The sequence below is a fragment of the Gracilinanus agilis genome, chromosome 4 (assembly GCF_016433145.1).
Source record: "Gracilinanus agilis isolate LMUSP501 chromosome 4, AgileGrace, whole genome shotgun sequence".
NCBI lineage: Eukaryota > Metazoa > Chordata > Mammalia > Didelphimorphia > Didelphidae > Gracilinanus > Gracilinanus agilis.
In genome coordinates, this window is record NC_058133.1 from 413,056,757 (window position 1) to 413,081,748 (window position 24,992).

Below are 24,992 nucleotides of genomic sequence, written 5' to 3' on the forward strand. Positions count from 1 at the left end.
ATCTATTCGGCACCTCTTCCCTTAGTACTTTTCCGTTCTTTTCCACTCCCTGCCTTATTGCCCACTAAATGACAATATTTCATTTGAGGGGACAGTTATTCCATCTACTAAACACGGAGGTCTACAGCAACTAAAGAGTAACTGCTTGAAGCACCCTGTGATGACTTTGAAAATTATGAGCAAAGGGCAACTAGGTGGCTTAGTGGATTGAGAGCCAGGCCCAGAGAAGGGAGGTCCTGGGTTCAAATTTGACCTCAGACTCTTCCTAGCTATGTAACCCTGGGCAAGTCACTTAACCCCAATTGCTTAGCCTTTACCATTCTTCTGCCTTGGAACCAATACACAGTACTGATTCTAAGATGGAAGATAAGGTTTTAAAAAAAAGAAGGAAAAGGAAAAAAAATTATAAGCATGCATATATGAAAGAGACAGTGGAAGATTTGCAACAAAAGGGAGAGTTAATTTTTACTATTAGTCTAGAGCCATAACAGTTTTTGCTTCCATGGGGAAGCCACATCCAGAGTGCCCAGGTTAAGTGGCATGAGGCACATATTGAATTCAGTTTATTTAAAAAATAAAATCTTTATATTATTTTAAAACTAAGATTAGGTATACTATTTTGTGTTCACTTAACTTATTTATAGTTTCCCTCTTTATATTCAAGTCATTCACCCATTCTGAATTTATCTTGGTGTAGGGTGTGAGATGTTGATCTAAACCTAATCTCTCCCATATTGTTTTCCAAATTTCCCAGCAGTTTTTGTCAAATAGTGGATTCATGTCCCAAAAGTTGGGCTCTTTGGGTTTATCATACACTGTCTTGCTGATGTCATTAATCCCAAGTCTATTCCACTGATCCTCCCTTCTATCTCTTAGCCAGTACCATCTTGTTTTAATGACTGCTGCTTTATAGTATAGTTTAATATCTGGTACTGCCAGGCCCCCTTCCTTCACATTTTTTTTTTCATTATTTCCCTTGATATTCTTGATCTTTTGTTATTCCAAATGAACTTTGTTATAGTTTTTCCTAATTCAGTAAAAAAGTTTTTTGGTAATTTGATAGGTATGGCACTAAATAGGTATATTAATTTGGGTAGGATGGTCATTTTTATTATGTTAGCTCGTCCTACCCATGAACAATTAATGGCTTTCCAGTTGTTGAGATCCAGTTTTATTTGTTTGGAAAGTGTTTTGTAGTTGTTTTCGTATAATTTGCTCTGAGGTCTCCCAGGCTGGCAACAGTTTTTGCCTACCACTAATGGAGTCCACACACAGAACACAGATAGACTTCCTCCTCCTTCATTCCAACCTGGAATTCCCAGCTCCAGCTCCTTCCTGCTAGGTACTTCCTAATCAATATATAATCAATACCTAATAACCAGCTAATCTAATCTTACTCATAACAGGATGTAGACTCAACTACCACACCAATGCAACTAACAACAATTTGGAAATAGGTCTTGAACAAGGACACATGATAAAACCAGTGGAAATGTGTGTTGGCCATGGGTGGGGGGAGTGCAGGGGGGGGGGAAAGGGGAAAATAGGAGCATGAATCATGTAACCATGTTAAAAATGAATATTAATAAATGATTAAAAAATTAAAAAAAAACTAAGATTAGTCTTCCTGACTCCAGGTTTGGCACCCTATCCACAGTGCCACCAAGCTGCCTTATCCAGTGTCATATAGCTAGTAGTAAATTATGGAATCTAGATTTTAAAAATTATTTTTCCAAGGTAACACATGATTCATGTTCTCTCCCTCTCCTCTTTCCCCACCTCCTCCCCCCTGGAGCTGACAATTCCACTGGGTTACACATGTCTTACATTCAATACCTATTTCCATATTATTCATTTCTGTAATAATCTTTTAAACCAAAACCCAAAATCATATACCAATTAAACAAGGGATAACTCATGTCTTTCTTCTGCGTTTCTGCTCCCACAGTTCTTTCTCTCGATGTAAACAGCATTCTTTCTCATAAGTCCCTCAGGACTGTATTGGGTCATTCATTGCATTGCTATTAGTAGCAAAGTTGATTACATATGATCATCCCACAGCGTTTCAGTCTCTGTGTAGTGTTCTCCTGGTTCTGCTCATTTCACTTTGCATCAGTTCATGGAAGCTCTATCAGTTCATATAGAAAACCCCCAGTTCATCATGCCACACAGCACAGCAGTATTCCATCATTATCATATACCACAATTTGTTCAGCCATTCCCCAATCGATGTGCACCCCCTCTATTTTCTATTTTTTTTTCTACCACAAAACGTGGCTGTAAATATTTTTGTACATACTTAAAAAAATCTCTTTGGGGTACAAACCTAGTAGTGGTATTGCTGGATCAAAGGGCATGCATTCTTTTAAAGCCCTTTGGGCATGTGGAATCTGGATTTTAATACCTGTTTCTTGACTCCAGGTCCGCTTTATGTGAGTCTGGGTATGGCGGAGAGGCAGTGTGGTTAGTAAGATAAATTACTAGGCACGGAGTCAAGAAGACCTGAAATCAGATCCCACTTGGATTACTAAATAGCTAGGCTAATCACTTAATCTCACTGAGTCTTAGTTTCCTTATCTATAAAAAAAGGGAGAGTAATACCAGGTCCTGCCTCACACAGTTGTGAGAGTTTGAGGAGAGAATAAGGCCTGTCAGACTTTAAAGCAATATATAAATTCATTTCTTGGTGAGAGGGAAAGGAATGAAACTTCTTCTATAATCCAAAAGGGCTTTGAGTGAGGTTTATACATAATTAGAGAAGAAAATATTTCCCATGTATAAAAGTTTTGATTCTCTTGATAAAATGTTTCAGTAGGTGATTCTATTTTGGTTTCTATTTCCCTAAGCTCAAGCAGGGATCTTTTGGGAATTCCCTTTGCATGAAATCAGCAAAGTCCATCTCCCACCTAAAAAGATTCAGTGCTTGTTTTTATTCACATACTTTCCCAGAGAACTCAAGAATTTTTAGTACTTTATTAAAGCATCCAGGAAATGAATGTCAAAGAATAGGGTAAGACATGAAGTGCAGTTTTAACCTCACAGTAAAGTGATTTTTTGACTGAAAAGACTCAAAATATGTTCATTTTAATGTATATGAAGTACTAATTAGTGCTCTCCTTAATGTAGACCACCACAAAGCACTACTCTCAAAAGGAATATACTTGTAATTAAACACATTTTAACTTGTATCATATTCTCTGAGGTTACATAAATATGTGTTTTTGAGTTCCTAAAAGAGTGAAAAATAATAAAGAATTTAACTGATTTCTATAAATGTAGAACTATATTAATAATGTTTCGCTTCTGTTTTCTTCCAGTTTGAGAGGATTTAAAATGTCAGAAATATCAGCAACTCTTATTGATACTTAAACAAGCCACTTCATTTCCTCCTGCATCCTTCTTGTATTTATTTCCTTTTTAAGAAAGTTTTTTCCTTTTAAAAAAGTTTTAAAAAAAGAAGGGAAGGAAAAGGAAATCTTACATTATGTAGCATATCACACCTATGAATTGGAGTAAACATTTCACAATATTCAGTTTCGGTTGTTTTGCTTCTCTTTTTTACATGACCATCATTATCATATATCTTAGGATCTTAATCTGAAGCAGATTCTATTTCTATTCCAAGAGAAGAATATATGAAATAATTTTATGAATAGTAGAATTTGTTTTAAAACATTTTGTCTATATGATGAGACATTTATAAATGATTTGGATAATGAGTAGGGAAACAGAATTATAATCTATAATTATATCTTTTAGCTGCCTGCTAGAAAAACCAGTGGAGAAATAAGACTCTGGATAGCTTCATTGGTCTTTCTGGGGACTGACTTAATCATTTTCTCAGTTGAGATAAACTACTAGTCATTTTAATTAAATACTTTGACTAATACTTTGACACTGAATTGATTGATCATTTGATTTGACCAGTTTTCAGTAGTTTCTTGATGTAGAGATATAGTATTAGTAACACTGATACAGTACATAAAATAAACCTTGTTGGAGAGACCTTGAACAGGAAGAAAAGGCATCAGTTGTAAATTATGATAAGAAAAATTCATTTATACATCACAACCACAGTGGTATTGTTACTTCCAGAGTTTGTATTTGTACTGGAAAAACATTTCTGCTTTTCTATTATATTATATAATGGGGAAAATAGAAGCAGAGGGGGCCCTAGAGGCTAAGTATAAGTAGTCCAATCCATTTATATTACATATGAAATTTAGGTATAGTCAAAATCATGAGGTCTACCAAACATCACAAGAAAGTGACAGGTTTTTATTAGAAGCTTACAATTTGACTTTGCTTATTAGAAACTGTTAATAGCCAGTACAGTTTTAGGAAAGTGGAAAGATATGAATAATTTAGAGGAGGTCCAAAAATGGACAGTAAGGAATCATTCTGCCTACCCCTAATGTCCTATTCTCCAAACAGATCCCCAAAGTCCTATTTGACCTGTCACTAACGAGAAAAGTCTTTTTCCCCCTTTAGAAGAAGCTATTTACTTTTTTTTTTTAAATAATTTTTACTTTTTAGAAAAGTTATCATGGTTACATGATTCATATTCTTACTTTCCCCTTCACCCCCCGACCTCCCCCCCATAGCCGATGTGCACTTATTTCCAAATTGTTGATAGTTGCATTGGTGTGGTAGTTTTGAGTCTACATCCCCAATCATGTCCGCCTCAACCCATGTGATCTCCTGGAAGTATATAGTTAGTTTTTTTTTTTTTACTTTACTTTACTTTTATTTTATTTTTTTTATTTAAATATTTATTAATATTCATTTTTAACATGGTTACATGATTCATGCTCCTACTTTCCCCTTCACCCCCTGCACTCCCCCCACCCATGGCCGTTGCACATTTCCACTGGTTTTGTCATGTGTCCTTGATCAAGACCTATTTCCAAATTGTTGGTAGTTGCATTGGTGTGGTAGTTTCGAGTCCACATCCTCAATCATGTCCACCCCGACCCATGCGTTCAAGCAGTTGTTTTTCTTATGTTTCCTCTCCTGCAGTCCTTCCTCTGAATGTGGGTAGCGTTCTTTACCATAAATCCCTCAAAATTGTCCTGGGTCATTGTATTGCTGCTGGTACAGAAGCCCATTACATTCGATTTTACCATAGTATATCAGTCTCTGTGTACAATGTTCTTCTGGCTCTGCTCCTTTTACTCTGCATCAGTTCCTGTAGGTCTTTCCAGTTCACCTGGAACTCCTCCAGTTTATTATTCCTTTTAGCACAATAGTATTCCATTACCAGCATATACCACAGTTTGTTCAGCTTATATAGTTAATTTTGATGGGTACGTGATCCTTGGTTGTAGACCCAGTTCTCTTGCCTTTCTGAATATCATATTCCAAGCCTTGCGGTCTTGTAGTGTGGAGGCTGCCAGATCCTGTGTGATCCTGATTGATGCTCCTTGATATCTGATTTGTCTCTTTCTGGCTTCTTGTAAAATTTTTTCTTTTACTTGGAAGCTCTTGAATTTGGCTATTATATTCCTGGAGGTTGTCTTTTCAGGGTTTAGTGTAGAGGGCAATCTATGGATCCTTTCAATGTCTATATTGCCCACTTGTTGTAGAACTTCAGGGCAATTTTGCTGAATAATTTCCTTTAATATGGAGTCCAAATTTCTATTAATTCTGCTTTTTCAGGAAGACCAGTGATTCTCAAATTATCTCTTCTAGACCTGTTTTCTTGATCTATCAATTTCTCAGTGAGATATTGCATGTTTCCTTCTATTTTATCAGTCTTTTGACTTTGCTTTATTTGTTCTCCTTGTCTTGAGAGATCATTGGCTTCTACTTGCCCAATTCTTGTCTTTAGAGACTGGTTTTCTGCTGTATTCTTTCGATTTTCCTTTTCAATTTGGTCTATTCTATTTTCCAGCTGTTTGATTTTGGTCTCCAATTTGCTTATTAATTCTTTTGATTTGAGGGCATCTTTTTCTAATTGCCCAATTCTAGCCTTTAGAGACTGGTTTTTGGCTATCATCTTTTGGTTTTCCTTTTGAATCTGGTCTGTTTGGTTCTTCAAGGCTTCCAGCTGGTCATTTCTGGTCTTCAATTTGCTTATCAATTCATTTGATTTCTGAGCCTCACTTTCTAATTGTGAAATTCTGCCTTTTAAACTGTTAATTTTCTTGCCAGTTTTCTACCATCTTTCTCATCATCTCAGATTTGAACTCTTCAATAGCTTGTGACCAGTTTTCATTTTTTTGGGGAAGGTTTGGATATGATTACTTGTTTGTTCTTTTCTGCTGTTTGCTCTGTTGTCTGGATTTTTCTGTGTAAAAGTTGTTGAGTGTTAAGGATTTCTTCTTGATCTTTCTCTTCTGGGGTTCTTGTCTCTGGCTTGCCATTGTTAGCCCAGAGCCCTCTCAGCTTTATCCTCACACCCAGGGTCTGTCTGCTCTCTTTGGGCTCCTGAGGTCTCAGGTCTAGTTGTTCTCAGGGTCAAGCCTCCTGGTGGTCCCTTTGCTTGTTCCTCTACCTGAAGCTCCTTTAATAGTCTCAGGGTGCTGCTTCCACAGTCTTGCACCCCTCTGCACTGGGTCCCCACTCAAGGTCCATGCCTGTGCTCAGGATCTGCGTCTGCAGCTGCGACCGTGCCTGTGCTCAGGGTCTGTGTTCAAAGTCCGTGCATTCTTTAGCCTCTTTGAGTCTTAAGTCTTGCTGCTCTCAGGAACAGGCCCTGGTGACCCCAGGTAGCTGCCAATGAATTAATGGGTGCCCCAAACTTGTTCTAAGTCTTTTGCACTGGCTTCGGCCCTGTAGGTGGTGGTGGGGGCTGGCGGAGGGGGTTGCTCAGCTCGCAATTTAGTGAGAGCTGTTTTACCCCTTTATAGCATGGAAATGCCCCAAACCCACGTACCTTCAATGCTTCACCCTGTTGTGTAGGGTCCCTTCATTCATTGGGATTTGTTTTTATGTCTTCTTGAGGAGTCCTTTATGTTTCGTTTAGGAGAGGTTAAGCAGCTGCTTTTTACTCTGCCGCCATCTTAACCTGGAAGTCTGCCCCCAGCTATTTACTTTTTAATGATTAAATTTTATATTTGAATAAGTATATATTCCCATATTTCCCATGGGGAAGAACAAGAAAAATGAAAATTAAAACTCATGTAATAAATGCATTGTTGTGTATCCCCATATTGACTGTGTCCAAAACTATGCCTCTAATTCTGCATCTCCTGTTTATCCATCACTTCTCTATCAGTAGTTCAGTAGACTGGTTCATCATCAGCTTTCTACAATGGTGGTTTGTTCAATGAATAGAGTTCTGAAGTAAAAGAGACCTTCAGAGGTCATTTATTCTAACAGATCAGGAAATGGGGGTCCAGAGAAGTTAATTAGATTTACCCTAAGCCATACAGGTTAGGTAATACAATTAGGTAGATAAATGATAATCTACAGTTGAATCCTTTGGCTTCAAATCCTATCTGCTATTCCTTGCCTCTAAAACAGGATCTTAATCTAGGTTTTGTAAACTGGACTTTTCTCCCTTCCCTCAATGTTTTGATAACTGTATTACAGTAGAATTGGTTTTTTTTCTGAAATTCTCTGTATTTTATTTTATGCATTAAAAATAATATTCTGACGTTGGGCCCGTAGGCTTTATCAGGCTGCCAAAGGGGTGGGGGGAGTCATGATACAGGAATCCTGATTGAAAATGATGTATTCTGTTACTGCTTTTCCGACCAAAAACAGTACAAGAAATAAGGGAAGAGAAGAATTCTAGATATTAAGTAAAATATCCAAATATGAAAGATTATGCTAATTTCTTTAAAGCTCTTTTCAGCAATGATTCTATGTGATGATGTATGTGTTCTTTTTGCCTATGCTGCATAACCTTTCATCCTTATAATAGTGTGAACTAGGCTTCGTTGAACAAGTGCTTACTTCCAGTGATACGTAACATCATCTGATTCTTGGTAGATGACTTCATGAGGTGCCATAGGTGGAGGAGGAGGATCACCTGGTGTCTAGTGCTAGTGATAAACATTTCTGAACTTAAGCTGGTCCTCTGATGAAACATCATGCGAGTCTTGATGTTTTTATAGTCTTAACCCTCCAAAAAGCATGCCAAGTATCCTAGTTTTAATTTAGCATAGTCTCAGAGAAGAGCATTTTAAATCATAGTCCTGTGATTTTGCAGCACACGCAGTTGAAAGGATGAGTGAAAGATTGCATTGAAAATCACCTTCAAGAAAGTGGTGGTGACTCCAGGCACACTTTGGTTCCAGTGACTCTGCAAACAGGCTTAAAATGCTTTAAATGATTTATATTGCCATTAAGATTAACAAGCACAGAAGAAATTTTACCTTGAAAGACTTAAAATCCTTTCCCCCGGACCATTTCGTAGTGATAATGTTGCACATAAAAATTCTTCCTAGTAAGGTTTTTCTTGATGCAATGATACCATACTTATTCAATAGTGTTCCTAGGATTCCATCTTTTTTTAAATATTCTTTTGAACTCTGATCAGGCTGAAATCTTGCATTGTTTGTGGAGAAAATATTAAAATTTGATAATATACTAAAGTTATTATACAGATGCTTTTTTAATATATAAGATGAAAATGTCCTTTATTTCATTAGACATTAACAATATTACATAGTTTTGGTGAAAAAGAGTCAATTGGTCAGGTAGGTAATAACAATTAGGTAGGTACTGAATTGGTTAAAGAGCATGGACATTAAAGACTGTCCCCTTAGAAGGAGATCTCCAGCACATTTTTATCAATGGCTTTGATAAAGGCAGAGATGGGAATCTTATTAAATTTGTAGATTGGCATAAAAAGGTATATCTAACATTAGATGATGCATTCAGGATCTAAAAATAATAGCTAACACTTATTTAGTGATGTAAGGCTTTAAACAAATAAAATTTTTATTATCCTTGTTTTCACATGATCTATTTCCTATCAACTCTCTTTCCCAACCCTTGTCAGAGAACTATCCTTTATAAAGAATGAAAAAAGCAGAGGAGGAAAAGTTTGATGAAACTAACTTTAAAAAGGTATGCTGGGCAGCAAAATTAGCATATTGAAAAAGGGTGACATTGTATGCAGCAGCATCATATGCACCTTATTCTCCTACCTGTACAAAGAAGGGGGAAGTATCTTACAATAATAGGTGGCAATTCTATCTGAGCCTTTAACTTTGCTAAATGTGAGTTTGAATCTCTCTGCCCCAGGTGCACCACTCTGCAGCCTACCACCAAGCTTCCTAGACTTCAAATCACTTAATGTATTTCCCTTCCCTCAGTTCATATACATATTAATTTTATTATATGCTAAAGTGTAATCTCCTTAAGGGCAATGACTTATGTTTGTATTTCCAATTCTTAGCACATCATAAGTACTTTATAGCTGCTTATTATTCATAATGTAATGAGAAATAACACATTTCACATATTGGTGGGAAGTATAAATAACATGAAGCTAACATTTAAAGTGATTTTCGCAATATTTTTGTGGTACATCATACTGAAGCTTGCTTGGAAAAGGCTTCCCTGCAACAAGTCATGAGTGGTAGAGCACAGACAAGTAGTAGAGCTCCAGTCACGAGCTGTCCCTGTACCAGATTTCCTCACTCTCTCTCATGTGGTACTCTTGGAATCCTCTTCTTTCAAGAGTTCCTTTCTTGATTTCCTCCATCGACAGAGTGTTTACTTTGCACATATCCTCTATTCCTCTTCGATAGGCTGTATTCTCCCTGTAGAATGTAAGCTCCTCTAGGGTAAGTTAAGTATTATAATTTGTAGCACTCGTGCTTCTGTAGAGAGGAATTGACGTGGTTATGATTTGAACAGTTTTGAACTAAATAGAGCAATGAACAAATGAGAAATGCACTCATTCTTTAGACTGGGAGTGAAAAGGGGTAAACTTGCCAGAAAAGACATTGGATGTCATGCAGAAGCCAGTAACTAATAAAAGAAAATAACTTCTCGGGAGTCTAAAAAAACTGTGTCCTGGAAAACAACTGACTGAAAAGAAGAATAGAATCCTAAAGGGAATGAAAAGAAGAAAGTTATTAATGGAGCCACAAATGCAATCAGAGAAACTGTCCTTATATTGTAATGATGGAAGGGTTTGGTGGGGTGAGGAGGGGAGAGGTACCCGAGATATTCAGCACTTGTCCTCTTGTTCTACCCCAGGAGCCCTTGGATTCAGTGCTAGGAAGAAATGATAGTTAAATGGTGTCCAAAATCAACTTCTAGGCCTATTTTTAAGACATATATAGATAGTCGAGAGAGCACTTTTCCTCTCAAATAAAAAATGACTTGAAACCTGAAACACCATCAGAGATAGCTGACCATAGCATTATAAACTTGATGGAAGAAAAATAATATTCCTAGGACATATAATAGCTTGCTTTCACAGATCAGGTGATCTGAGCTATCTAAATGGTTGAAAAGACCTTCTAGGTCAAGGATGATTATAATGGGAAAGTTCTTTGCATTTAAACATGTCCTCCTTTGCATTGATTTAAAAAAAAACACCCCAACACATTAAACAATGACCTAGGTGACTAAGAAGAGTTACATTTTTCAATTTTGTTTTCTTCCACAGATTAAAATGGTAGATTCTCCTCCAGCTCAATGCATTTATATTGTGCCTACTATGTGCTTTATATAAACTTATCATTCAAAATCCATTGAATTTTGGTTATCACCACATTTTAGGAATTTGAAGTCCCTTCCCTTCAGTAGAGTTTAATTAACTCAAAATGTAATAAATAAGGAAACAGGACAAGTAATGGAATCTCTAGATCTTAATATCAAAGAGCTATGTTAATCAATGAACAATGATTTATTTGGTCATAAAAGGGACAGTTCCTATCTTCAAGGAGCTTACATTTTATATTCAAATTCTTGTCTTGTGCTTCTGAATCTAGTGTTCTACTATATTGATTTACTTCACTGTGATTACTACATAATTAACCAATGCCTTTCTCCTGTAGTTATGTTTCTTGGGGGGACCAAGAGATTAGGTCTGTTTCAGCTTAAGTCTTGAAATATGGTTTAATAGTTAAGGATTTTTTTCCCCACAATGCCCTTTTCTTACTGTATGAGTTGTAGAACTTGTGAATTTTAAGATATTGGTGACATTATCTTCTTAGAATAGGTCTCACTTTTTGGACATATGTTGCTATTTGTTTCTTGACCTTGACACTTTTTTCTCTCAAAGAATTTTTGTCATTTGAGATGACCTTAGTGGCAGGGACTGAATCAATCCCATTTAGTTAATTAAGATGATGACTTTTTATAACTTCGTTTTCCTGCTCTAGCTCTTAAAGTGTTTATATAGCTTCTACTTTGATTAATTAGAAATAAGTGAAATACAGGCAATCATCTGTATGACAAACTACTTTTTTTTTTTTTAAACCCTTACTTTCCGATTTAGAGTCAATACTGTGTATAGGCTCCAAGGCAGAAGAGTGGTAAGGGTAGGCAATGGGGGTCAAGTGACTTGCCCAGGGTCACACAGCTGGGAAGTGTCTGAGGCCAGATTTGAACTTAGGACCTCCTGTCTCTAGGCCTGGCTCTCAATCCACTGAGCTACCCAGCCGCCCCCGACAAACTACTTTTAAATTATTATTACTCTTTCAAATTTCTAGCCATGTCTTTATAAAGACTGTTAAAAATTATTGGCATTACTATGTGGAGAATCTTTTTATTATAAAACTTGTGCTTTGAAGTGTGGATCAACCATTCTTTATTTAAAGTGATAGGAAAGCTGATAGTTTTACAAGAAGTTTCCACTTATTAGTCTTATTTTGCCTTCTGGGGCTAATAAGAAAGAGCAAGGACAATCTCCCATGGGGCAGAGCCCTTAAAATACTTTTAGATGTTTTAGTTAGCCCTCATCCATGATAAATGGCCCAAGTGGCATATAGTATATACCAAGGGTTTGAGGTCCAAGGATGAACTTCTTTGATGAGCTTCCTTAGATACCCAGTAGGACACAAACTCCACAGATGCCTCAGTTATGTGGTATATGTGGCTGGAAAAAATAAAGGCAGACTAACATGTAAAATAAAAATTTAATCTGTGCCATTTTCTCAAGTGGAGTAACTCGGTTCACCCAGTCACACTCATTCTACTCTAGTGGGTGTCATGACATTGTTTTGCCCTTAACCTTGACTCCCTTTATCAGTGTGTCCAGAGCTGTAACAAGTTATGTTTGAGTAGGAGCAGTGCTTCTCCTTTGTTTCATTAATGTTATTTAGTTATTAATAATGACCCCAAAAGTACAAGTGCCTAGGTTGATTTGTGTAAGAAATTGGTTGATCTTCAGCTTAGGGGAAAGTTGTTGCGATGTGTTGGTCAAAATGAGATCTCACTTTGCTGCCTGACTAGAACAGACTACACTGGCACTATACTTTTCAAATTGTATTCTCTATGACCCTCAGTGTAAGTACAACTTAAGATCAAATTTTCATTTTTGGTTGCCCTATCTGCTCAATTTTTTTACTTGTAATCCATTACAAACTTAATAGGCTAGGAAATTTTCTCTTTGCTTCTTGCTCAGATTAAAAAAATATATAATTCATTTGTGGGTGATTTTTGGACCTCTTTAGCATGTGTTAATAGTATTGGGGAGTTTAAAATTTATTTTTGTAAAGTTGCCGTAATTGGCATAATAGTATCAACATGTTTCAAAATGGCTAAAATCACCTTTAAATATTGTATGTATGAACATTCCTATGTTTCCCACCTATATTTACTTACCCTCTGACTCTCTAAGATTACTTAAATTTTATTGCAAAGGTGAGAGTGTGATAAATTCTCTATGACCTGAGAGATAAGAGTTGTTTCTTTCCCATGCAAACTCATCAGCTTTTGGAGGAAGAAACGGATATTGATAGGTGAAAGGGTCCATCAAATCTAGGAAGTCCATCTTCCTTGTTTTCTTGATGAAACTTGGAGAAGTTAAATGGCTTCCTTAGCCAGAGGTGGGACTTTAATCACTTTTTTGACTTCAAGGCCAGAGGCCTCTCCCTATATAAAAAGTAAACATCTAAAAACTCATGGATGTTTTCCCATTTGTTTCCTAAAAGAGTCCTATTAGCAACTAATTCTTATTTGGTACAAGAGGGTTTAGGGCAGGTAGCTGGGGGTGTGGATAGCATGCTGGCCCCAGAGCCAGGAGCTGTGTGACCTTGGGGAAGTTACTTAACATTAAAGTATGCAGTATTCTGTGCATAAGACTTTTTCTTATGGAAAAAAATGAGGGAAAGTACTTCCCCCCTCTCTATATATGTATATATGTATATACATGCATATATATATGTATATATATATAATTGATACATTGATACAATTTTAAATAATAGTTTTCTGACCCTTTGATGCAGGTATTCTCCCTTATGAGTCCCTTGGAGTTGTCCTGAATCCTTGCATTGCTGATAATAGTGAATTCATTCACCATTGATCATCATACATCATTCATCAATATAATTTCCAAAGAATTCCGTGTCAATTTTCAGTTGTGTTTTTTTTCCTATTAACATTTTTCTATTTATTACATATAATTTGTTTCCTCATTCCTGCTTACTTCATTTTGGATCTGTTCATCTGTCTCCCATACTTTTCTTCTCGCTGCATATTTGATAATATTCCATTACATTCATGTATCCACAAATTCTTTAGCCATTTTCCAATTTTTTCCTCCTGTGAATATTTTGGTGTATAGAGAGAACTTAATTATGTCACTCATGACCTAGTTTTAGAGTGTTTTCCCAGAAAGGGGGAAGTATATGGACATTATGGCAATTTCATTCGAGAACAATTGCACTTTACCTGTCTACCAATCTTATTGGTGTGTATTGTTGTGCCTCATCTATCTACAACTCCTTTTAACACTGACTAGACCCATTTTTTAAAAATCATCATTAAGAAAAACTGACACCTTAGGAAAAAATTTCTAGTCTTTCAATTCAGCATCATAAATCACAAATCTAGAGTTTCCCTGAAATGTTTGCAGGGATTCCTAAAAAGATTATATTAAAGCTGCAGGTATAAACATGTTAGTAAAGCAATACAAATGTTGTGGCACCAAATAAGAGAATTATTAATATTCTGAAACTCCTTTAGTTTGGCTTCAGTACCCTAAAACTCCACCCTTACACTTCAGAAATGACATCTTAATTGCTGGGTTCAGTGGCTTTTCTCAGCCCTAATTCTCTTTGAACTTTCTTTAGTATTTGATATTAGCTCCTCCTTTTGCTTTTGTAATCTTTTAATTTTCTTCATACTGGTCCGACTTTTCCAAAGGTGTGTGTTTCCCCCTCAACCCCTAAGACTTTTAAATGCCAAACAGGAGTTTATATTTGATCCCAGAGAAAATAGGGAGCCATTAGAGTTTGTTGAATCACTCTGTAGGCTGTGTACAAGATGAATAGGTATGGGGGGATGGACTTGAGGCAGAAGGAAATGTTGTGGAAGTGGAAATAAGATTTGGCAAATGATTGTCTATTCAGGATGAGAGACTGAGGAGATAATGGAGATTGTTAACCTGGATCACTGGATGAGATGTAAATAGGCAAACCACTCAAGTGTCTTTGCTAAGAAAACCCTAAATGGGGTCACGAAAATTTGGACACCACCAAAATGACAGAAAACTACCACATCCCAACAAAGAGTACATGGAAAGGGAGTAAGATCAAAATGTAAAATGAGTTTGGAATGACATGTTGGTACCAAAAGGATATTTAAATGGAAAATGGGGGGCAGCTGGGGTAGGTCAGTGGATTGAGAGGCAGGCCTAGAAACAGGAGGTCCTAGCTTCAAATTTGACCTCAGACATTTCCCAGCTGTGTGACCCTGGGCAAGTCACTTGACCCCCATTGCCTACCCTTACCACTCTTCTGCCTTGGAGCCAATACACAGTATTGACTCCAAGATGGAAGGTAAGGGTTTAAAAAATTTTTTAAAAAAGTAAATGGAAAACAGGTGTGTGTGTGTGTGTGTGTGTGTATGCACGCGTGTGTGTGTGTGTGTATGTTTTAGAATTTATTCCAACTACATGAGCCTCACCCTTTAGTTTAAAAAATTATTCATTAGAGAAATTATCTGTATAAATTATCTGTAGTCCTTAGTTTTTCTTACTGGAAACTTTTAGGGTTCAAGGAATGGAATAAAAGTGTTATAGTCTACTCATTCATTTTTGGAGTCTGACCTCCAGGTTCTTTAGAATGACAAAGAAACAGTGTTGTGGAGTCGTCTGTTCATCAAAGACAGAGGAGTGGGGAACATTTTAGTGATGTCACTAATTGGAGACTAAACAGAGTATGCATGCAAGTAAATATGTATGTAGGGAAATTTATTGGGATCCAAAAGGTGGGAAGAGAAAAAATTGGAAAAGGCTGGAAAAAGAGGGAAACAAATTACTCAATTTTTGAGATTTAAAAAAAAAAACAACCACCTGTGAAGACATAATTATTGCCTACTAGGGAGTTTTCATACTGACTGTCTTTCTCCCCACTGGCCTCAGGAGCCCCTGCCATGAATCCAACTAATTCTTGTGCATCAGGAAGCCCATTCACAGTAAGTTAGGTACAAATTATTTAGTATTTAAAGCCCTTCACAACCTGGCTCCAACTGACTTTCCATCCTTATTCTAAATTACAGTAGCATCTCACTTTATGGGAATTTACACTGTACTTAGGCTACATCAAAGCAGTGCCTCTCTTTGTTTCATTGCTATTTAGTTATTAATAATAATAATAAACAACAAAAGTAAAAGAGTAATGATGCTAGTAGCTCTGCTAAGCCCATGAAAAGTCATAAAGTCCCTAGGTATGTTCATACTTATCAGGGTCATGGAGATCCTCTTGTACTTCACCAGTGTGCTCTAGCCAAACTTCTTGCCCTTCCTCATTCAAATCATTCCATCTCCTATTTCTGACTTTTCACAAGCTTTCCCCCATGACTGGAATGTTGTATTCCCTCCCCTCAACTGCCTCTTAGAATCATTAATTTTTTTCCAAAGCTCAGCTCACACATTACTTTCCACTTGAAGAAGAGAAGACCATAATAATAGTCAGTCTTCATGGAAAATTAAGAATAAAGCTTAACCTAAGACTATGCACTAAGGATAGCTAATGGAGATCAGATATATATAATGTTTGAAGCAAGCCCATTTCCAAAATCCTTGGGATGTGCTTTGAAAAGGGTTATATTTTATTCTATTCTGGGGAGTTCATTTTATTGTAGTGAGAATCACAAAAGAAAGATCAAGAGGCAAGATACTGGAATTGTATATTTCCTATTATACATTTTATGTGTCTTTTTTTGTCAAGTATATAATAAAACCAACTTCTGATAGAGTATAAAATATTCATTTAGCACATTCAAATATTCAAATGACACAATTTGTGTGAAAAAACTTTGAAAACTGGTGAAGAATCAATGAAAATATTGCCACTAGTGATATTCTCAGTATCAATTATGCCTGGATGTTGGGTAATTACCATAAACCACTTTCCCTTTAAATATTAGAAATTGAATGATATCCACAAATTATCAATAAGTAGTGATCAATATGGGGAAGAAGAGGCTGATTTCGATCTGAAATGATTGTCTGGAGAGTTGTGATGGACGTAATACCCCTGTGGGCAGGGCCATATCCTATAGCTCACTTCTTACAGAATAATTATTAGAAAGAGACTGCAACTTTTTCTGTGGATACAAGATCAAAAAGAAGCCCACAGGGGCAGCTGGGTAGCTCAGTGGAGTGAGAGTCAGGCCTAGAGACAGGAGGTCCTAGGTTCAAATATGGCCTCAGACACTTCCCAGCTGTATGACCCTGGGCAAGTCACTTGACCCCCATTGCCCACCCTTACCAATCTTCCACCTATGAGACAATACACCGAAGTACAAGGGTTTAAAAAAAAAAAAAAAAAGAAGCCCACAATCCAAAATGCAGGTTCTTTAGCTCTAGAGTTTTTGCCCATAAACTGCTTTTCCAGGAATCGCTGAAACCAGCTACAGTTTGTGAAATATAGAATGAAATCGGTGAGAAATTTTGGGTCCTCTTTTCCCTCCACTAACGTGCTATTTTTGATGCTTCATCATGGCATGAATTTGATCTCGGGGACTCTATAATCCCAGAGCACAGGAACTTTGCTCAGCACATAATTATCTACACTTAAAAAGTCTTACCATCAGTTTGCCAGTAGGGTGATGCGTTTGTTTTCTCCATAGTATCTCTCAAAGACAAGGCACTAACTAATAAAGGACTAAAGTGAATACCTTTAACTAGGAAATTAGAGGTCCTTGAAATATCATCCTTGGAATAACTCAAGGAATACATTAGCCAGGGCATAAGGTGGAAATGGGGTTTTATGTTAGAGGCGCAGCCTATATTTGGAACAATGTGTAATAATAATCATATTAGCTGGCATTTATATAGTGCCCACCAGATTCCAGACATTGTGCTGAGCACTTTATAGATATTATCTCATCTGATCCTCACTGTAGCCCTGCCAGGTAGAGGCTAATATTATCCCTGTTTTGCAGATGAAGTTCAGTGACTTGACCAGGGTCACAAAGGCAGTAAGGATATGTCTGTATAAGCTAACTCGCTCACTTTAGCAGATGAAGACGTTTATAAAGCCAGGTAAATATAAAAACATGGAGCAAGGTGTTCAGTCACATTTCTGATGGTGTTTCCATCTCAATCTTGTTTAAATATTGGTGTTGCTGTTAAAAAAATCGAATAGTACAGCCAATCTTACAAAGCTGTAATTTTGATATATGCACACTGTATATAATTTATGCTCTGGCATGATAAAATCCAGAGGTTGTGAGCTCAAACACCTGCTAATTGTGACCTTTATAACTCCACTGAACTTTATTTTTTATTTATTTATTTATTCATTCATTCATTCATTCATTCATTCATTCATTCATTCATTTATTTATTTTAAGCCCTTACCTTCTGTTTTGGAGCCAATACTGTGTATTGGTTCCAAGGCAGAAGAGTGGTAAGGGTAGGCAATGGGGTCAAGTGACTTGCTCAGGGTCACACAGCTGGGAAGTGTCTGAGATCAGATTTGAACCTAGGACCTCCCATCTCTAGGCCTGGCTCTCAATCCACTGACCTACCCAGCTGCCTCCCTCCATTGAATTTTTACTGGTTCTTGGTTTGCTTATCTTTAAAAACGACAGAAAAGCACCCACTTCACAGAGCTATTTTTTGAAAGTTCTTTTCTCTCATCTTAGAGTAAATGCTCTTTGTTGGTTCTAAGGCAGAAGAATAAGTGAGGGGTAAGTGACTTCCCTAGGGTCCCATGGTCGGAATGCTCTCTGGTCAGATTTGAACTCAGGACCTCCTGTTTCTAGACCTGGCTCTCTATCTGCCACCTAGCTGCCCCCACAGGATTATTCGTTGAGAGTATTAAAGGAGAAAATCTGCAGAAAGTACTTTGAAAAGCCAACCATTAACAACGTGGGGTCCAAGGAAAAGCGTCTGTAAGAGCTGAGCTGCTTCTGTAGCCATTCTCCAAACTCTGAAGAACTCGATCCCTAATGAACATGGTGGGATTTTCTTTCATCTTTAAACTGATTTAAAATAACCATCCTTCCTATTTTTTTTTTTTTTGGTTAAGTAAGACTCGAAAGTGGGAATGTAATCTAAGAGAATTCAGCTCTTTAATATATGGACTCAACATGTGAATATTTTGAAGCCAAGTCACTCCATCTGTGATGTTCATATTAAAATACACCCCTATCTTTTCCCATCCAGTTGTTCATGTAGTACATGGGGAGACTGCCAGGTGGAATCACTGGAGTCCAACCAAGGGCCTCCTTATTGGAGCCCCTTGAACGTACCCTCCATTTGATGGGGAAGGAAAAGAAACACAAAAGCTATTTCCATCCAAGGCATGTGTCAGATCAGTGAGCTTTGCTGAACAAGCAGAGAGGCAGTACGTGTGCCACACTGGTTTCTTCTAGCCCTGAGGCTCTTTATCAGTAGAGAAACGCTTGTTTGTGAAAATGGCACCAGATCTTGGGGCAGCCTCGGGTTCAAATCTTTTCTCTCCCATCTTCATTTAGGAAGAAATCTTGTTTGGAAATGATGGCTCAACTGATTTAATGCCTTCTGCCTTAAAATATATAATAGAATAATAATAATGATGAATCATGGGACAGCCACACAAAGGGCTGTAAGGTGGCATGGTGGACAGAGTGCTGGACCTGCAGTTAGGAAGAGACTCACATCTTGCCGTAGATGCTAGCTATGTGACCCTGAGTAAGTCACTCAACCCTGCTTGCCTCAGTTTTCTCTTCTGAGAAATGAGCTAGAGAAGGAAATGGCAAACCACTCCAGTATCTCTCCCAAGAAAACCCCAAATGGGGTCCCAAAGAGTCCCCATTTGAAATTTTTATAGATTATTAAGCTGTGTTCCAAAGACTGAATTCAAATTTTTTTCCCCCTCCGCACATAGCTTCTGCAGAAGAATGGACAAATAAACAGCATTAATGGAATGCCAGAAGGACAAGTGGGAGACCCACATGAACAGCAGGAAGAAGCAGTTATCTTAGATGGTAAGTGAAATTAGTGATGTCATGTTTAGAATACTAAAGACACATTAGGGCGCTTCAGACCTCCATATATCATAAGAAGTGCAAAATCTCTTGAAGGGTCGTAATGGAAAAAGTAAATAAAATACAGAAAATGTTCCTTTAAATTTTCTTAATAGCCTCTATTTCTTAAAAGTAGTATTATACCATAATTTTACATATTTGTAAAGTTATGTTTCTCATTCTTAGGCATTCTTTTTTGTTTGATATGATATGCTGGCATTTTGTTGACATTCTTCATCAGTCATTTGGCTTTTATGTTTAGTGAATTTGAATCTTCTAGAAATACTGAATTGGTTACTTTGTAATCATTAATACCTCTTTCTTTAGTGATAAATCTGTTTTACTTGCACATTTTTTCCCTTTGGTCATATAAATTTCATTTGAAAAGAATCCTCATTTTTTGTTGAAACATCCAAGTTCTGTGTACTATTATGGTTGCAAGAAAAACTAGAATCAAGCAGTGTCTTGGGACTGGTAATTGGATAGCAAGCCTTTCACCACTGCGTTGCTGGCTTTATTTTGGCCCAAACTGAGCAGAGTAGAGTCTCAGTGTTATTACTTTTGAAAGTTTCTTAATCTTTTAGAAATGTGGTTGGGGGAGGTGGGGGGACGGGCTGGCTGATGGAAGGGAACATTCATAACAGTTGTGCTTGGGGGAAAATCATAACTGCCTTGATAAAAATTGAGCCTCTAACACCTCTATCAGGCGTCCTCTTGAGAATGACCAAATGTTCAATCGGAGCAAACGATTCTTTTTTACCCTTGCAGATGATTCAAAATAAATTTGATTCCTATTTTGATTTTCTATTTAAGGATATTATTCCAATACACTATCTTCATACTTCTTGAAAATATGTATAAATATATAGTACAATATATGAAATAGTCTTTTTGGTATATTTTATAACAGGCGTTTTAAAGGAATTAGGAAAGTCTTCCTTAAAAAAAAATTAAGAAACTGAAATCTTTCCCTTCCCTTTAAAGGAGATTAGTGATTGGCTCCTAATTCCCATTATGTGGAGCCTGTTTCTCATCTTCTTCAATGCCCTGCAGAGAGAGCTGCTTCATGCATGGAGTTGCTTTTGAAGTCACTGGGAACTCTTATGAGTTTGCTCACCACAGGCATGATTTAAAGTGAAAGATAGATGTAGTCGTGTACATGTAGTTATGTGTGCAGCATAGATGGCCATAGACTCAAATTCCAGCAACACTGGCCCAGCACATTCTGAAGGGCCAGTCTGTCTCCTAACCAAATGCAACAAATTGAAAGTTACCTAATATCCTTTATGTGCCAGGGCTGGGAGTGAGGGGGAAAGGGAAATAAAGCTATGACTTTCTATTAGACTGAACAAGACATGAACCTGGAAGAAGTGAAGAGGACAAGCAAAAATTTGAATCTCAGTTCCTGTGATTAGCTTTGGAGACAACAACTGTGGGAAACAAGAAGTACACAACTAGCTATCAAAAAAGGCCTTGCTAAAAACTGCCAGAGGAGTTCAGAGAAGGGAGAAAATCCTTCAAATTTGGGAGCAGGAAAATTGCATTTGAACTTTGTTTTAGGAAATGGAATTAATAGATGGAAAGGAGAAGCCCGTAGCATGAGGTATAAGCCAAAACCAGGAGCCATAATTGAAAGCATTAATTGTTTAAATTTAAGCCAATTTGACTTGGGTGAGGATAGGATTTGTATAAGGGTAGATTTACCTTAGTTTGAGGGTTCTTTTTGTAATTATACCTTCTCTCTTCCCAACCCCTCACTCCTCTCCACCTAGGACTTTTCTCTAAATTAATCTCTCCCTCATAATGAGTTCTAAATAGAAAATAGGGATGAGCTAAGTGACTCAGTGGGTAGACTGCAAGCCCAAGAAGACTTGAGTTCTAATTTTACTTAAAACAGTTACCAACTATTTAACTCTAGGCAAGTCACTTAACCACAATTTGCCTCACTTTAGGGATGTAGAGAGAATCAATTTAGATGTGTAAAATGTTTAGCATAGTTGCTTTCACATAGTAAGTTCTTTTTAAGTATTTGTTCCCTTCTACCATTTCATTTGACAGTAGTATTCTTGAAAAATAATCTAAATCCCCACTAAATAAAAAGGAACACTTTAATGTTTAATAAAAATAACTTTAGAGAATTCTACCTTTAAATTCTTTTTATGTAGTACTGTTTAGGTTAAAAAAATTTTTTTTAAATGCAAGGATGGGAATGGAGAACAGATTTCAAAGGAAGAAGAGGAGCAATTTTCTTGAATGTGGTACAGTTTTAAAATGTTCAACCTTGGCACCAAACATGATGAGGTTAAGATTTATTTTAAGGGAGATAAAAGAACCATGGCTCTTTCACTTCAGTTGGCACCTGTTCTATAGATATTTTCATACATTTCAAAAGTTTGATCTAAGATTTTAAAGTAGTTTTTTAAGATTTAATTTTTATGAAAAATTAAAAAGCAATCAAAGGAAAAGATAAGACACACCTAATCTTCCCATTTGAGGAATCTGAAAATCCATAGGTATTATACATTGTACATTTTTGCAGATATTAATTACTATGTTGTTGTATTAACATTTCCTTTCTAAGAAAATTTAGCATTTTTTCCTGGGAATTCTCTGAGAGGGAAACATGGAATATCATGGTGATAGAATATAGCAATAAAAACATTAAAACAAGACAAAAAAACTCTTACCAAACTAGCTTGCTTAACTAAGATACCATTTTCTATGAAGTCTTCCTTGAATCCTCCATCCCCCTAAAAGCTCTCTTTACTCTTCAATTTCTTCCTTCCCCCAATTGAGGTGCCTCCCCTCCCACCCAATTATAATAGAGGAAAAGTTATAAAAAAATGCCTGATACAAAGGCATCTGATATAAAACTTCCAGACAATGCATATGTCTTTCTGTAGAGAGGAAGGAGAGTTATTTCAGAATCCATTTTCTTTTCAATTGCCCAGATTCATGCCTTTTTAGTGATCTTTTCATTTACATTGTTGTGCATATTTTATATTCTCTATTTTACTTTGTACCAGTTCATATAAAATTTCCAATGTAACTTTTTTCACAATTATTGATATACAAATTTATTTATGTAGTTATGGAAATGTTAATTGCATAGGGAGAGATGAAAGAACTACACAAGCACAGACTCTAAGGGTTAACTTTTCTTTTTTCTCCAGTTCCCCTCTAAATTCTTTATTTCTACATCATGCATATTTTAGCTTAGATTGTTTTTATTTTTTAAATTAAATTTTATCTTCAGATTTTTCTGTCTCCTCTCTTCCTCCGTTTTAGAAAGCAAGAAAACAAAACCCCTTTTTAAAAATATGAATGGTCAAGCAATACATTCTCACACTGATCATGTCCAGAGAGAGAGAAGGGGGCAGATAGTATGTTTCATCCTGAGTCCTCTGGACTATGTGGTAGATCATAGATCAGATTTCCCAAAGCTTTGAAAGTTGTTGACATTATCACTGCTTTAGTATAATTTGTTCTTTTGGTTCTCACCTCACTCTCATACATAACTACCTTATACTTTAAACTTTAGACATAACCACCATATACCAGTTGAAGGCCATTGAGATAAAATTATATTGCAGTCTGTATTAATGTGAGTATTCTGTTGTATGTATATCTAGAGAATTCTAAAATTATATTTTATTATAGTGATAAAAGGGGCTATATTGTTTTGAGGTCAAGTTAAGTTTATTGGTTGTAGTTTCTGTCAGTCCTGAGTTTATTGTGTCTTGATTATAGTTTCTTTCAATCACTAGTCTATTCTTTCTTGGAGACAATATTCAGTTTTTAGTTTTGCCATTTTAGGAACTTTTTGGTTTGAATTCACCAACTCCTAGGGCATGGTTCATTTGAAACTTGAAAAGTTTAAAAGACTACTAAGACATAGTAGTTAATATATATATGCATATATATATTATATTATGTGTATGTAAATATAATATATTGTATATAATAGTTTTTCAACCAAGTTATTTATATAATGTATTTTGAGAAGAGAAAGAATCTTTTATCTCCTTAATACTTATATCCTTTAACTTGAATTAATGTTTCAAATAACAGTGTAGTCATTCACCTTCTAGATAATTAAACTACTTCATATGTTTAACCATGGATTAGTCTTTTGTGTTTGTACAAGGTTAAAAGAAATAGATACTTTTCAGTGTTTAGAATTTTCATAGAAAAGTAGCAGACATTGCTTGGAAATATGAAATCAGACATTGCTATGATTGGTTGTTTAATAAAGGGGGTGGGGATGAGGACAGGGATATGAGGATGGGGAGGTTGGTGTTGAGGTGGGTAGTGCTGAGGTGGGTGGTAGGTAGTTCCTAACTTCTTTCCCAATCTTCCTCTTGGAACATACTTGATCTTTTAAAATATAGATCACCATTCTTTTGTTGCATACTACATTTTCAAGCTGCTGTTTTGAAAACATATTAGAAAAATGGACCTTGAACTCTAGGCAAAAATAATAAAAGGCTTTTTTGGGAAATGATTTAAATTCATTCTCTATCCTCTGTCAATTTTTTTGGTATGGATGCTTTGATATTGCTTATGTCTGACAAATACGTACTACATTCACGTCATTGTTTTGATCTTTAGAAAAGTTATTTGTCTCAAGAACCAACAGGTTGGGGAATTACTAAACAAATTGGAGCATATGTTTATGCTGGAATACTACTTGGTCATAAGAAACAGATTAACTTTTTTTAAAATTTGAAAGAAATATATAAGATAACGAACTAACCAAGAGAACATACATACTCATGTAAATTCCAACCACTTAGCACATTTTGTGATAGAATAAAAAAGATTTGTAAAACCTGACCCAGAAGGCAAGAATTTAATATTACCCACATAGGAAGGAGAGGATGCTATGTGTATCATAAGTAATTTGACAACTAAAAGAACAAATGGGGACAAAGAGTTACATAAATACCAAGAAGATACAATTTCTACTCTGTCCTTAAGGGTATCAGGGAAGGTATCATCCACTCGTATTACTAATGCTCCCCTCCCTACAATAAGGGCATATTAGAGTGACTATCAGAATTACGAATAAGTTTCCTTGCTCATGTTGCTAAAATTTTTATGGCAATCTACGCACATATTGAGGGCATCCTTGAAGGGGATATTGGAAGTAAATCAGCAATCTTTATTCAAATTATAATCCTTATCTATAACCATTGTATGATTTACTAAAAGATGTAGAAAATTCAAGTTTACACTTGATTTCCTCTTCTGGTGACTATATTAAGTTAAAACCCTTTGGTAAATCAAAACACTGATTTAGAGGCAGGTTTCTTCCAGTAAAGTGGAAGATTTGTCATTATATGCTAAAGTTGTACAAAATTATAAAAGATTCCTTGAAACTTAAAAAAAAA

The 24,992-nt window shown here is 36.3% G+C and overlaps 1 protein-coding gene across 4 annotated transcripts in view; it reads left to right on the forward strand.

The window, feature by feature from the left end:
* The window catches only part of AKAP12 (A-kinase anchoring protein 12), a 153,663-nt gene that overhangs the window by 56,952 nt on the left and 71,719 nt on the right, over window positions 1–24,992 (forward strand). For all 4 annotated transcript variants that reach the window (XM_044671686.1, XM_044671687.1, XM_044671684.1 and 1 more), the window contains exon 2: window positions 19,461–19,560. In XM_044671686.1, the coding sequence (XP_044527621.1) occupies window positions 19,461–19,560 (100 nt within the window). The remainder of the gene's footprint in view (window positions 1–19,460; window positions 19,561–24,992) is intronic.